We start from the raw sequence: 14,940 nt of genomic DNA, 5'->3' as shown, positions 1-14,940 counted from the left end.
CACTTGAGAGCTTTGAACAGTGTGTCAAAACTAGGTGTCTGCTGGACTTAACCTTCAGTCAGCTACTTAGAAGTGTCTGTAATGTAGTGAGCTTAACAGCTCCAAACAGCTCTATCCCATTTGAAGAGAAACTCGAGCCTACTGGTAGCAAGGTTGCTTGCAGCTTCTTGCTAGCAAAAATTGCACGATGGTGTGATAAGAATCGTTTGAAATGAGGGTAAAGGTTGAAGTAACCTGCTACGCTTGGTGCATATTTTAACTTTACCATTTGGAATGGAATGATAAAGAACGAAGAGGAAATTAAGTTGGTATTTTTGAGCTTGGAGCACACTAGGAACGCTGTCTCTGCCTTGTTATCCATTAAACATCTGTTTACATAGTGTAGTAGCTGCTAAAGCTAGCCGTAGGGGGAAAACCTGTTAGAATGAAGAAAGCTGCCTTGTGTGCAGCTGCCCACTTGAATATGTAATTCCTGGTCTCTTGAATGAAACATAACTTGAACGTAGGAGTGTTTGTGCTCAGGAGATCAAAACCCTTTACACTTCCACCAAAGCTGCTTGTGATGCATATTTCAGACGCTAGCACTCGAGTGTTTAAAGAAGCTTTTAAACAGAAGCCTTCGTTCTAAGGATCAAGGGGCTGGTTTCTTTCTACTCTCTTCCCCAGATGAGTGCAGTGTTACTGCAGTAAACCGTTCATGTATTCTGTTACACTTGAACTATGAGTGCAGCAATGATACGGTGCCGGGAGTGAAAGAAGACAAGTTGCTTATTTTGGGGTTTTTTCTTTTATTCTTTAGAAAAGCTTTAGAGCTTCATTAACAATTTTAGTACTGTAATGATTATCAAAATGAAATGTTGTTTTCTCTATGTGATTACATTGGATTTATTTGATCCCTCAAAGTAAAGGTTCTGCTGGTGGCAGAACAACTTGCTTCTGTTCTATATATGTATCTAAAGTGCATGTTCACAGCTGTTCCACCTTTCTGACAAAGTGCATGATGTCTTGTGCCAGAAGCTTTGGTCCCTCAAAGGCAGCAAAATGCCCTCCACGTGGCATGTAAGAGTAAGTGATGATGTTCTTGAAGACCTCCTTTGCCCAGACCCGTGGTGTATGTACTAGCTCCTGAGGAAAAAGCTGCAGTCCCTGTGGGAACATACACTGCAAACCTAGAGGACATTAACTAAGTGCCTTTTTGAAAAAAGTCCTGGGGAAATTCTATAAAAACCTCCTGACTCTAGTAATTGCCACAGTCAGCTGGCAGAGCTTCACCGCAGCGACACATTTTGTGGTTTGTACTCTGCTGAAAAGCTTTGCTTGTATTTGAGTCTCCTTGAGTATGAGAATATTATACCCAAAAACGTAAAGTAGAGCCAACTTCGCACACGGTTCAATCTTGAAACGTTTCCTATTTTTAAACTTACCTTGTTTTACAGTTTTGCGATAAATGGCAAGACGCATCACCTCTTTGTGACAGTCAGAAATGAGCCTGCTCAAGTTTACTTTAGAATTTATAGTACCAGCGTAACGAATGAGTTGAGGAAAGGTAAGCTGGCTCGGTCTACAAAGGAAAAGACTCTTCTATTTGTTTGTGTGATCAATCACATGGAATTCCGTTCTGCAGCATTTTCTGGTCAGCCTCTCTTATAGTCATCTTAAAGTCAGTGGCTGTTAGAAGGTGCTTGGTTTGTTAGAAGGTACTGCTCTCCAGATTGCTTCCCCAAGTTTGTGCTTAACACTTGCAGTCGTTAGTTTTATCCACCACTAAGCCGTATGCTTCCTAATTCAGTTTAAACGTCTCTCTTGGAAATGCTCCTGATTTTCTGTTTTGTTTTAACTGAACTGAGCCAGAGATCACATTTGTTTGGTGACTAAGTATATAGACCTGTAGTTTGAACACAAGACTGAATATAGTTTGATATGTCCGCTGCATTGTCTTGGCTACAAGCTACTTTGTGTGAATTACAGGTTCAAAAGAAAAATGACTCAACTATTTTTATCAAAAGAAAATAAGAACTTAGATTATTTTTTTTAACAACTTAAGTTTGCTGTTTTAAAGTAATCTAAATGTTTATACAGGCAAACGTGGTTCAATCTCATTTGCAAATCTTTCTTACACCTACCACTTCATTACCTGGCATCACCTGTTAGACCAGGGTCCTTGGAGATGTTCTCCTTGTAGAATCGCATTGAGGACACAATGGAGGATGTCACCCAATAAATCATCACATTGGCCAAAAGCTCATCAAGAGTGTATTTGCTATTGATAGAAAAAGATGAAGACGTTTCATTGGAAGCTGTTTCTCAATACGCTATATTGGGCTCATGCCCTGAAGAACAGTTGTTCTTGTTCTCCACTTGTTTTCAAGCAGCAAATTAATTGGCACCCATGTGCCCAGAGCAAAACTGCCCGGTGCTGAAGCAGTAGTTTGCAGGCGGTCTGCTGTAAGTTTACACTACTACTTGTCATGTGTAACCTTTCATGCTCAAAATTCAGCTTTGGCCAGTCTTTTACCTATCTCCTCATTAGTTACCATTGCTCATTCTTTTAATGAGTCCTCTCATGGAAGAGCACCTGTTTTCTTACCTTTCCAAGCCTCCATCATCTTTATGCAGAAATGATTTATCTCTCCAGGTAGAGAATTTTTCCAATATATATGCAGCAAGCCCCCCAGGGGAGTCATTCAGTCCACAACCTAATTCAAGAGAAGAAGAGAACCATTGCAGTTGCCTGGCATTGCAAATACTTCAGTGGGAGTTAAACTGGACTTACATCAATTCTTCAGAGTTTTCTATGAGAATTCAGTAAAGAGTGCGTTTTACTAGCCCTGGTAGTACTTTATTCTTGAAAAGTTCACCCCAATGGAATTTTGGCTATAACTGACAGCACTATAAAGTTGAGCAATTCCTATACAAAAGAAAATAGGAGTTAAGAAAATCCTCTGGGCTTCTTGGTAATGTGTGGCAGAAAGAGCAAATTCAGATGTAAAGGGATTACACTCTGAAAAGAAATTTCAGATAAACTGTTTGGGAGCGCTGTCCTGCTTAGGATGGCTAACTGGGACCCTGAGTGCTGTTCACTTTCTATGTAATTTAAACAACAGTGGAGTGTTGTGTATCTGCTATCTGCTCCTGCCTTTGGGGAATGCTAACAAACATTATAAACACAGCATATTATATCTGTGTTTTAACCTGTAAAACGGGTGGGGATTACTTCAGCAGTGGTAGAGCTTGCCTTGGGAAAATTCCTGTACCACACTCTAGGCTGTAGTTTTACAGTATCCATAGAATTGCCTACTCTCAAGTGTATTTTAGTGTGACTTTAGCACTGAATGACTGCGTAGAAGATGATGCACAATGTGATTTCAATTTAATAGTGGACATAGTTAATGCAAAGTAAGTTTGTGCATTGGCACAACAGTTTCCCTGTGCTGTCAGGCCTAAAGTGATTTGCTACACATCAAAGTCATGTAAATGCTTTGACCAGCAAAGGTAGGGCAGGCTAAAATGTGCCAGCTAACATATGACCCGTCTGGAGGTGAGCATTTTCTGAGCTGAAAGCTGTCTCCGAATCACTGTATTCAACTTTCATGGACTGGATGCTCAGAAATACCAGTCTTGTTTGCAGCTTACTAATGATTCAACCTGTACACATCTTAGGTACCACAGCTTCTGGTGAGTGAAAATACTGTAGCTTTGCTTTAAACCTGCCTAATGAGAACTAAACTGATAATATAGATATTTTTTGAGACTAAGCAGGGAATATGTATTTTTTCCCCCTATTTATTTTCTGCCTTTCACAGTGTGCTACAAAATCCCTGCTCTTCTTTTTTTCCAGGTTAAAGAGTCCTAGACTACGTACAGTGCTTGTAGGGAAGCTGCTTGGTCACTTTAGGGTTCTTTTTCTCCCCTTCTTGTATTCTTTTGATTATAAAATATATTAATGAAACAGGGGTGGAACAGATTCTAAATATCATGGATTTAGTGTTTTGTCTTACTCTCTTTTTGCTTTCTTTAAGAGTTTGTAAGATTCTCTTAAAGTCTGAGCTGGCTGACGTTTCAAAGCACTGTCCTTGACTCTTGGATTCTCTCACATAGCAGCAACCAAACTAGAGCCCATTGTGATTTTCTTCCTCTGCTTAAATTGCTTTGGTCTTTGTTGACATCAGTTTTTATTGGCCAGTTTAATCAACCAGTCACTTAACTGCAGAGAGTTACCAAACCATTTATCTTTAGATTAAACCAAACCCTGGATAGGTGTCAGATTTTCACTTAACCATTAACTTTTATCTGTAGAGAAATTAAGATCATATTGAAAGGTACGGGTGCCAGCACAGATTTTTGTGATACTCTCTCTCCCCTGGAACTTGCTTACTTATTTATATTCATGAATTCTCATGTTAACTAGTTATTAACCCATGAACTTAATCTTTTTCTTAAGGCAGTTTAATGTCTTTAAGAACACTGGGGGAAGGAACCTCAACAAAAATTTTTTTGGAAATTAAATATGTTCCATTACTAGATCCACAGCTTCTTGATCCTGCCAGAGCTCTGATATTTGAAGCATGATTTCCCTGTGATATTATCACCTGTAAATGAATTCTCCTTTTAAAAACATTTCTGCTAGTTTTCTGATCAGACACTAGACATACTGGTCTTTGTTTTTCTGGGGGCTGTCTTCATTGTTTGGCTTTTGAAAAGAAAACCCCAAAAACCCCAACCTGGTATCTGGTTTGTCTCCTTTTATTTCTCTGATATTGCAATCAGTTCAAGCAACAGACTAGGCATTAGCTGACGTTTCACTTTGAGTTTCCTCTTTTCCAGTTAAATGCCAGGATGGGGTGCTATTCCTTCTATGGTCTCCGTACCTGATGCCAGTCTGAGACAGCTCTGCTGTCTTTCCTGATGAGGGTTTATTTCAATAAAGGAATACCCCATAATCTTTGATAATATTATACAAATAAATCATGTAACTTTTCTGAGATGGCCATACCTTTCTTCAGACTCCTTATCTACTGGTCCCACTACATCATGCTTCTGGCTTCAGGTATTATGGCTGTGTCTACCTTTCTGCAAGTTTCACATTGCACTTGCTTATGGTATTTTTCTTGTTTTCACCCACATTTATTTCTAGAAGCTTCAATGTCAGGGTCCTGTGCTTTACTTTAAGAGGCTTTTTGCAAAGGGTTTCTTTGCCATAGAGAAGTGGTATGCCATTTAACAGACCTTGAAAAGTGATATTTGTAGTCTCCGTCTTTCTTTAAGCGGTTCCTTTTCACTTCCTTTTACACAGCTCTTGTCCCCATGTCTTGCATTCAGTCACCAGAATTCATTGCTTCTCAGACATGGTTGGCTTTTGTTCAACTATGTGTTTATACGCCTTAAGCAGTCAGTATACAAAGTTCATAGTGATATAGAGAAGGTTCATTACCTGCAGTGTCTGGTTTGGTGGCTTGGATGTGTAAGTATCCAGACTCTCGCAATAGTTCATGTATATTCTTCTGGATGAAAGGATACATACGTCGAACATCTTCCCTAGTAAAGCCTATGAGCCATGGTATATAAGCCCCAAGCATCACGGAAATCATCCTTCTCAAACCTTCTCTGCCAGCGAAGATAAGATTCACAGATCTGAAATCAAGTTAATGAATAGAAGGTTAAATCAAGCCATTTTCTGTTTCCAAATTTTCTAGAAAATAAGTCTGACGGGAGCTGTAATAGAAGCATTTCACTAAGCCAAATACATAAGCCCTTCACATTTATCGTGATTTCCAAAAAAAATTTGGGAGAGTTAAAAATGGTACAGCTGGTGCCATCTCCATCCAGGAAAGTCCTATACTTCGTGGTACTGATCAGCTGCTGAAAGGCTGAGCTCCTTCCTTTTCTCCCTGCCAATTTTAAATTTATCTCCTTCCTGATTTAGAATGATGATCCTTGAGGTCTCAAATCAAAATGCAGCAGAGCTTACTTCCATGCCTAGTGAAAGAGAAGCCAAACAGCACTCCATTTTTCTCTGTACAACTCTTCCCTAGATAAGGGAGGCCAACAGCATCCTGGCTTGTGTCAGAAATTGCGTGGCCAGCAGGACAAGGGCAGTGATGCTGTACCCAGCACTGGTGTGGCTGCACCTCGAATACTGTGTTCGGTTTTGGGCCTCTCACTACAAGAAAGATGTGTCCAAAGAAGAGCAACGGAGCTGGTGAAGGGTCTAGAGAACAAGTCCTATGAGAAACAGCTGAGGCAACTGGGCTTGTTTAGTCTGGAGGAAAGGGGGCTTGGGGGAGACCTTCTTGCTCTCTAAAACTACAGGAAAGGAGGTTGTAACAAGGTGGGTGTTGGTCACTTTTTCCCAGGTAACAAGTGAGAGGATGAGAGGAAATGGCCTCAAGTCGTGCCAGGGGAGGTTCAGATGGGATATTAGGAAAAATTTCTTCACTAAAAGGTTTGTCAAGCATTGGAACAGGCTGCCCAGGGAGGTGGTTGAGGTATTTAAAAGGTGTGTAGATGTGGCACTTAGGGACCTGGTTTAGCAGTGTTAGGTTTATGGTTGGACTCAATGATCTTCAAGGTCTTTTCCAACCTAAATGCTTCTATGATTCTATGAAATTTAGAAAGCGTGAGAATGCAAATACCACTGTCAATGCAAAGCACGTGAATATGACTGAATGCACAGGGGTGGGGATACCCCTGGAGAAAACAAAGCAGAAGGCGATGAGAGGCAGGGCAAACAGAAGGCAGGACCCGGACCGTGGAGCCAGAAGGTAGGGTAAGAACTGGAGAAACCTTCTCTGCACTGATTCCCTTTGCTACTCACTGTGGCAGCATCTGGGCCATGTTTGTGGTAATAAGAGATCCCCAGTCTTCTCCCTGTAGGTAGTATTCTTTGGAGCCCAATCTATTCATCAGCTTATGAAATTTCCGAGCAGTTGCTTTGCTGTCAAAGCCTGTAGGTAAAGAGAAACAGAGGAAACCTGTTTGTCTTGGTGTATCATCCCCTGGCCAAAGATCATGGTCTGACAGAGGCACATGAGTATGCTGCTGTGTAAAGGCACAGTGTGCTATGCTGCTCTGCCTTGCTCCTTGGCAATACAGTGAACACAAGATGGAAATTCAGTGGAAAGTGGATAAAGTGGAAAGCAGACCTGGTTTCCAGCTACCATTACCTTCCAGATCTCCACAGCCAGCCCCAGAGCCTCAGCCACATGGGTGTTAGTGCAGAGCCAAGCATCTGCATTCACAAACTGCATTCCCTGGTGAGGGCCAGGGATGACTGAGGCTCCAAGAACCTGGCAATTCCAACAGCGCCTTTTCATCGCTCACCTTTCTGGTGTGGTGCCTCAGAGAAGCCATATCCTGGGATGGATGGGCAGATGACCTCAAACACCATGTCACCCTCATTCAGGCCATGCTCAGCTGGCTCTGTGAGTAGAGCGATGGTCTTGTAGAACTCGTAGAAGGAGCCAGGCCAGCCGTGGACCATCAGCAGAGGTTGAGCAGCTCAACTGTGAGGGACATAGGAGGGCTTCACGTGGATAAAATGGATATCAATCCCTGCCACACATCCAGACAGATAAATTAAAGCCTTAGTTCCATCACAGTTTCTGTTCCAAACTCTGAAGAAGGAGGGTGGCAAAACTGTGATTAGCATTCACAGCAGAAGGTACACAATCAACCCATGGCAAGAAGATGCCTAGCTGAAAGGACATGCCTGGTATTTTACCTGTGTCTCATCTTTTACTTACAGACAGAGGTATTGATCCCAGTCCCAGTTACTGGGGTCACAGGAGACTGAGCATCCACCTCCTGAGAAATTGGTCTTACAGTATATAAGTACAGCTGCACTTCAATGAATAGCATAATGCAACTAAGACACGTGCAAAAACATGACTAAATTACAAAATGTGTGGGTGATAAAAAGAGAAACATGGAAAAAGTAAGCGCAGGATATAAGTTTAACCTGCAGATCACTTATCTAAAGTCTGGCTAACCTCACCTGGCTAAACTGGGTGGTGGTGGTGGATATTCCAACCTCAGGGCCTGGGTAAATTTTACAGTTTTCAAAGGTGGCTTCAAGGCAATAGCAGAAGAAAACCTCGTTGTTATTTAGTGCAGGTTCAGAGCCAGATGAAGCCCATCTTCAAGCAGATCTAATCTTATCACCACTGTGCAATGATCTTAATCTATAGAGGGTTACTAATAACATAGCCTCCACTACTGATCCTTCATTAAGCTGTTATGCACACTGTTGTCTTAATAGAGTAACCTCTTAAAGCCCCCCATTCTCTCTGTGCATTTCAGAGTGAGACCTGCTCAAGCCACAGAGACCCCCTCACCTTCAATGGTGGTTCGGAAATGGGGATATTTGTTCAGGATTTCCACTTGCTTGCGTCGGTCAAACGGGTTCCTCCAGTAGGCCACCACCTTCTGCAGGTAGCTGGAGGTGAAGCCGTAGCGGAAGGCAGCCCCTTCCAGCTGCGGTGTGTAGCGGGCCTGCTCCAGGCGGCGATGCAGGTCCTGCGGACAGGAGCTCTTGCAAGGCTGGCCAGATGCCTGCATGTGCCCTATGCTAAGGCAGGCATGAACAGGCTCTCCTGGCTCCACCGGCTTCTGTGTCTCTCTCTGGGACACCACAAGCCCTCCTGAAGCAGTGCCATACTCTGTATAACTTCCTGAATCATTTATATGGAGAATATATTTTTCTACAGGTTAGCAGTTCCCCTAGGGCACCCAGGAGTAGTGGGTTCTACGCTTGCCTTACTGCTAACTCGCTTTAGGGTTTTGGGCACTAGGAACTTGCCAGCACTGCCAGCTGAGAGAAGAATAAGCAGCTCAGCCTGTGCTACCGACTGCTAGTTGGCCAGATAATTAGTGACAGGCTTGTAGGGACAGAAGGAAGGACCCCATCCTTCTTCACCCTTCCAACCCTGTCCTCTGCGGAAGCCCCTCAGTCCTGCCCTACTGGTGCCTTTGCTATCCCGGTGCCCTCCCACCCCATTCCACCACTGCAGACCTGCTGTCAAATTCTGCTGCTCAAAGCATGGCCTTTCTGCAGGAGCAGCCCCAGGTTGCATTGAGAGTCTGTGGTCTCAGAAAGCGTAAAGACATTGCAGTGAATCTGAGCTCAAATCCCATTCATAAAGGGCAGTGAGCCAGAGCATCATCTAACGGACCTGCGCTGGCTATTGCCCCCAAGGCATCACCTCAAAGCAGTAAGGTGGGTGATGAACTGGCTCCACCTCGCAGCTTTCTGCCCCTCCTTACCTCCCAGGCACGGGCACCTCAATTTCTTTGTCAGATGTTTCAGTCTTGAAGGGACAGATACTTTCATCTTCTTTCCCTTTTAGAGGTCTTTCATCTGAGCCCCACCATCCATTGCCCATTTCAATAGTCTTGATCTTGTGTCTAGACCTCAGCCAGTAAACCAGCATCCCTCCAATGCCCAGAGCGGCCACAGGGACCAGGACTGCATTCCTCTGAGAACATTCAAATGACCTGGGGAGGCATAAAATTGTTTGCGCCCAACAGAAGTGTCAAGGGTAAAGGGACTATGCTGAGGCTTGTAGTCACATTGGTTGGACGTGAGTAACAAACCCCATGCAGTCAGCAGGGGCTGGGTGTTTCTGTTATTTTTGAAGATCGCAGGCAGGATTTGTGGCAGGGTTACATCTACCAGTGTTTCTTAGGGACCTTAAGCCTTTGCTGATCAGGACTTGTTAATCACAAGGCTTCTCTGTCCCTCTCCTTATGTACCAGGTGTGCCCTGGGAGACAAGGATCAGTAGGATCTGGATCTATCTGTTTTAAGGCAGGTACTGAAGTGAATGGGATAGTAGCACCTGGACAGCTTCAGGAATAAAAACTGCACAGAGTGGGCTGAGGAGCAGAGACAAGAGTTTTCAGCTGCTGGAGACAGCTGGATGTGCTAGACATGCCCCTTGACTGTGCTACATACATAGCTCCCCTACAGATTCAGTCATCTTTTAGGGCAACGCTAGCCCTCCACCATAGCTGTCCATAGGTAAAGGTCTCAACTTGTCTGTCTGGTGCCTCTTTTTCTTACCTAGACAGCAAAGTTTCAGACTTTCTTGAGGTGTGGGAGCTAAGGCGCCAGAGCTGGATTTAACAGACAGACAGCAATGTTTTAAAACCGTTCAAACCCTTCAGCAATCAGTCCTAAATGTAGTGTCCCTTCCCATCCCCCTGACCTGTGCCTCAAGCTCTCCAGCTTCCCTTGGGGATTAGCAGAGCTGTCTGGGGCTATTGCAGGGGGCTCAAAGAAGACTGTGAATGAAGATTTTTTGTCATACAGGGTATGGAAGGGACTATGCTGTGCCCCAGCCCAGGTGCTAATAAAAAGTGAACTCCTCAGCACAGAGCAGCTATTTCACTTACCTGATCCGGGACAAGGTGCCATCCCTAGAAAATGGGGGTGGGGGTGGGGTGGGAAAGATTCTTGGTCTGATAGTGTTGTCTGAATGGTACCATCCCTTGGGGATGGTGTAAGGAACATCCCCTGCCAGCACCATTTACCGCGCAGCCATGGGATCACAAGCTGTTCAGCTGGCTGGCAACAGAGACAGTGTTTCTGGGCTGTGTTTTAGCTAGATAGTTTGTCACCATAATATTCCCGCCTTCAGCACAATTTAGATAAAAGGCACTGAACAACTGGGTAGGTGTCCTTGCGGTGTTTCATCCTACAGAGGGCTGTGTTACTTCAGCCAAGTAAATAGTTTATTTTGGCAGCTGTGTAGCGATAGGTGCCCAGCCTTGGCAGGGGACTTCCAAGCTCAAGGGTTACTCTGCTGCCAGCCACGTGGTACTCATCCTGCCCAGGGCTGGCATGAGGAGCAGCTTGTGGGACCCTTCCCTGTTCAGGTTCAGTGAGCTGCTGTACCTTTGCTACTTCCAGCTACTCCTGACTGGATACCAAGCTTTTAGGTCTCATCTGCCCGCAAGAAAAAGGAAACATCCTCGTTGGTTCTCTTTTAGCCTGGTAGATTCTCTTGCAAGAAAAGCAGAATCTAAAATCTACCAAAAAGTTAGAAGCAACAGAGAAAGTCTTGTTACTCTGCAGCTAGATGAGGGAGCTGTTTGGTGTCATAATTACGATGCCTTGAGACAAAAAAAAAATTAAAAAGGACAGGAAACTCCATGAAAAACCAAGTCCACTGGGTGTTTCCTGTTGCCTGGTACCCTTTCCCACTGCTACCTGTGATGCAGAACACAGTGCCTGTACTGGACACCCCAGCAGTAGTGAAGGCAATTGGGTAATTGATCTCTGAGACAGTCTATGTGATTTTTAAGGAAGTATCTCCTGAAACCTCTCCCAGACAAAGAAGACCAAGAGCTCCTAAGAGCAAACAGTGTCAGCCTCCACCTCCCTGGAGGCTGAGTAGCTTATGCAACAAGTAATAACAACCCCCTGCACTTACATCCTGGAGTTTAGTGAGTCAGAGGCACAAAACCAGTTATCACGGCAACAGCACAAACTCGGCACTGCTAACAAAGCAAGCATGTCCCAGAAACAGCTCTCTGAGTGGCACAGAACAAGGCTCAGTCTTATAAAACCTCCTCCCTACCCATGCTCAGGAAAGCTCAGCTGCATGCTCCCACCCACCGATGGCCTGGTGGACCCCACCGGGCCTTTCTCCTGCCCCAACCCTGGGGACCCCTGTTTAGAGTCCCTCCTCCCTGTGCCAAAGAGATCTCACCAGGCGTTTGGAAGCATCTCCTGCCACATGTCCGCTCCTCCTCGCCTAGCCACAGCTCCCAGCGAAACAACCCAGGTGTCTCCTCTGCTGGCTTTCTCTTCCGCAGCGACACTCTCCTGGTGACAATGCAAGCTACATCAACCATCAGTGCCACCTATTGCCTAAACGTGCGCTTGCAAATCAAGTTCAGCAAGAGACAAATGCCAGGTCCTGCACGGGGAGGGAACAGCTCCGTGCATCAGCACAGGCTGGACGCCAGATGCATAGAAAGCAGCTCTGCAGAGCCTGGCCTGAGGTCCTCAGCTGAGCCTGAGTCAACAAGGTGCAGCAAAGGCCGGTGCGTACAGGGCTAGATAGCAAGCGTGTTAGCCAGCAGGCTGGGCGAGGTGATCCTTCGCTCTCTTCAGCACTTGTGGGGCCACATCTGGAGTGCCATGTCCAGTGCTGGCCTTGCTGGCAGAGGAAGGGCTGGAGTGAGGCTGCCCACCCTCGGTGGTCAGGGCCACCAGGCTGCTGGGGGGCTGGAGCCATGTGGTGTACCAGGAGAGACAGAGAGACCTGGGCTTGTTCAGCCTGGAGGAGAGAAGGCAAACGGTGGGGTCTTACTGCTGTCTGCATCTACCTAGTGGAGAGTGTAGGAAAAATGGACCAAGAACAAAAGGCAATGGACGCAAATTGCAAGAAGGGAAATTCTGGTTAGATGTGAGGAAAAATTAGTTCACCATGGAGGTATTCAGACACTGGGACAGGGGCCCAGAGAGGATGTGGGATCTCCATCCTTAGAGGCAATCAAAATTTGACAGGAACAAGGCACTGAGCAACCTGATCTACCTGAACCTGGCGATGAGCTGACCTCCATGTGCCCCTTCTGACCTGTGCATCGTGTGGCTCTATTCCATGTGCACCTGTGATCTGCAGCAGCCCAAACAAAAAAGGAAAAGTTGCTTTTCATTTTCCACAGAAATCAATGCTTTGTTTTAGCTCATTTTTAGACTTCATTTCCTTCATGGTTAGTAAAATCTTACTAGGTAAAGGCTTCTCTTTCCTAAATTGTGTCCTTGCTGTGCTTCAGTCCAGGAATAACTACATCTTACTGTGAGAGAAAATGATTCCTATCTCCATGCAACGCTCTAAGCGAAGTACCATCACCAGTGAGCTCTGTGATGGTTAGGTCTCATACCGTGACTTCATATGCAGCCACTGTGCCATCAAAAAAGAGTCATCAGGAAGAAAAGCTTGTAAATCCTTCATTTGGTCAAAGTTCAGTTTATTGCTACACCACAGCTATTTCTGGTTACATCCGTCTGGGATTACTTAGCTTTAAGGTTCTATTTCCCAAACAAAACCAGCTCTTTTGAGGCCTCTTGGAAGATGACATCCCTGATTGCAGAGGGACTATAGTCAGCAGACAAGGGAATTATTAGCAACAAGGGGAAAGAACTACAACCCATGTGGAAGGTAGCTGAGGACCCTGTAAAGAGCCAGGTTGAGGTACCGCAGGCTGTGATGTCGTCGGTAGACAAAAGAGACCTCGAGGAAATTCTGTTTCTTACTTAGCACTGGGAAAAAGCATAAAGGCTGGTGGAGGAAGGACTGGCTTAAACAGCTGTGAGTGAATTTATCTATACCAGGAATGTGGGAGAAGAGCCAGCAGAGCTAGTTACAGCTACAAAGAAAAGACAGAAGTTGCTGCTTTCTGTATAAAAAGCTTGGGAAAGTCAGAATGGCTTTTACTTAAGATACAAGGTGACACACCAAGGCCACTAATACCCTGGGGCTAAAAGGCAACACCTCACCACCACCTTCACCCCCAATAAATCTGGAACAGCTGGGATGCCAGGATCCCATCTACTGAAATGCAGGGGATGTGCAGGAGTTTTGTGTGAGTGCTGGTGAGCAGAGATCAAAGGGTTCCCAGAGGAAATTCCGTCCTGGGATGCAGCAGCAGTGGAAAGCAAGGGGTTTTTCCCCTCCTCTCTTACAACCTCTCGAGGCCAAAATGCACAAATTCAGGCAGAAACTGCTTGCTGGAGACAGCAAGGCTGCCTCCCACGAGATTTTGATGCATGTCTCATAAATGGAAAGGGGAATCCCACAGGAAAGGACCTGCAAAAATGTCTCAGAGCATCTCCCTGCATTGGGGCAGGATCCCTTATTCTTAATGACAGACGTCTTAGCAAACCCATTTTTAAAAAGCCCCCTTCGGAGCACTATTAGAAAAAATTCTGCCTCTGTCCCAGTGCTGTGCTTTTGCTGGTTCAGCTGCTACTCTGGCATGGGAAAAAAAAAAAAACCAAACCAACCCAAAAGGAGAGAGAATAAAATTTGATACACTGAATCTCACTATTGCACCTCTGTCTAAACTTCCAAATGTCTAAACTTCCCACAGTCCCTGTGCGACAGGCATCATTTTATAAAGGGATTTCATATGTTCCCATTGCACAAATCACATACTAACAGAAAGCTTGTTTCCTATGCTTTTCTCTTGCTCTTGTCACTGATCTGCAGGATCACCCCTGCAGCAATGATAGAAAATACAGACATGGAAATGTTACCGTAATGTATTTTTTCAGCTGGTTTAACAGCTGGATACAAGCAGGAGGAGCCAAACACAACACAACCTGCCAGCTCTCCCAGACCCGTTCGCTACTGCTGGTACAGTGTGACCTGCTGCTGGAGAAAGCACCCAAAGGCCAAGCAGTAGTTCTGCAAACACTGGGTGCCCTCTTGTGGGAAAGAGGAGCTCGCAGCACCAGTAATAACACTTTTTTTGTGTGTATTTGGGCTTTTTTCTATTTTGGACTTTATGTGTTTCTCGTTGCCAGTTTCACGTAATCACAATCCAAGCCTCATCAATGCCATTAATACTGAAACCTGAAACACAGGGAGGAAAGCTGGTGACTTCTCATTATGAAATGGGCTATTGAACAGGGGTAAGAATGGAGCACAAAACCTTTGAACGCAGCTCTTTTATAGCTTGAGATGCTGTGGCAACTTGGAAATGATTATTCTGACCTTTGGAGCCGTTGCAAGGCCCTTGCTGGGATTTATGGCCCCAACTGTAATGCACTGCCCTTCACAGAATCATAGATTCATGGAATTGTTGAGGTTGGAAAAGACCTTTTAAGATCATCAAGCCATCATCTTACAGCATGAAGGCATTGCTGCGTAATTTTCCTTTTGCATGCACAAGATCAGGTTCACTGTCTTAAGCATTACTAGAAAGCAAA

At 44.9% G+C, this 14,940-nt stretch overlaps 2 protein-coding genes across 2 annotated transcripts; both read right to left on the bottom strand.

Moving 5' to 3' along the window:
* Nucleotides 1-595: 595 nt before the first annotated feature.
* On the bottom strand, nucleotides 596-5,774 carry LOC308057383 (epoxide hydrolase 1-like). The gene is given in 5 exon segments (XM_080411498.1): nucleotides 596-1,134; nucleotides 1,136-1,169; nucleotides 2,135-2,260; nucleotides 2,588-2,696; nucleotides 5,432-5,774. Coding segments are annotated over 5 exon segments (594 nt in total). The 5' UTR covers nucleotides 5,589-5,774; the 3' UTR covers nucleotides 596-966.
* A 2,077-nt stretch (nucleotides 5,775-7,851) lies between these two features.
* LOC308057384 (epoxide hydrolase 1-like) lies at nucleotides 7,852-11,340 on the bottom strand. Its single transcript, XM_080411499.1, has 3 exons — nucleotides 10,392-11,340; nucleotides 9,279-9,492; nucleotides 7,852-8,514 (listed from the first exon to the last, which is right to left on the bottom strand). Exons 1-3 carry the CDS (start codon nucleotides 10,523-10,525, stop codon nucleotides 8,311-8,313), a joined length of 552 nt encoding a protein of 183 aa, XP_080267625.1. The 5' UTR covers nucleotides 10,526-11,340; the 3' UTR covers nucleotides 7,852-8,310.
* Between the last annotated feature and the right edge of the window lie 3,600 nt (nucleotides 11,341-14,940).

The sequence above is a fragment of the Falco punctatus genome (assembly GCF_963210335.1).
Source record: "Falco punctatus genome assembly, contig: scaffold_28, whole genome shotgun sequence".
Lineage (NCBI taxonomy): Eukaryota > Metazoa > Chordata > Aves > Falconiformes > Falconidae > Falco > Falco punctatus.
Note: the sequence above shows the minus strand (reverse complement) of the source record. Positions and strands in the feature narration are given on the sequence as shown.

What these genes read in the sequence shown, in the direction of transcription:
- LOC308057384 (XM_080411499.1), bottom strand. Translation starts at nt 10,525, where the DNA reads ATGGTGCTGGCAGGGGATGTTCCTTACACCATCCCCAAGGGATGGTAC. An exon ending in GGCACCTTGTCCCGGATCAG is followed by an intron (nt 9,493 to 10,391) that starts GTAAGTGAAATA and finishes ATGCCTCCCCAG; the next exon opens with GTCATTTGAATGTTCTCAGA. An exon ending in CATCTGACAAAGAAATTGAG is followed by an intron (nt 8,515 to 9,278) that starts GTGCCCGTGCCT and finishes TCCTGTCCGCAG; the next exon opens with GACCTGCATCGCCGCCTGGA.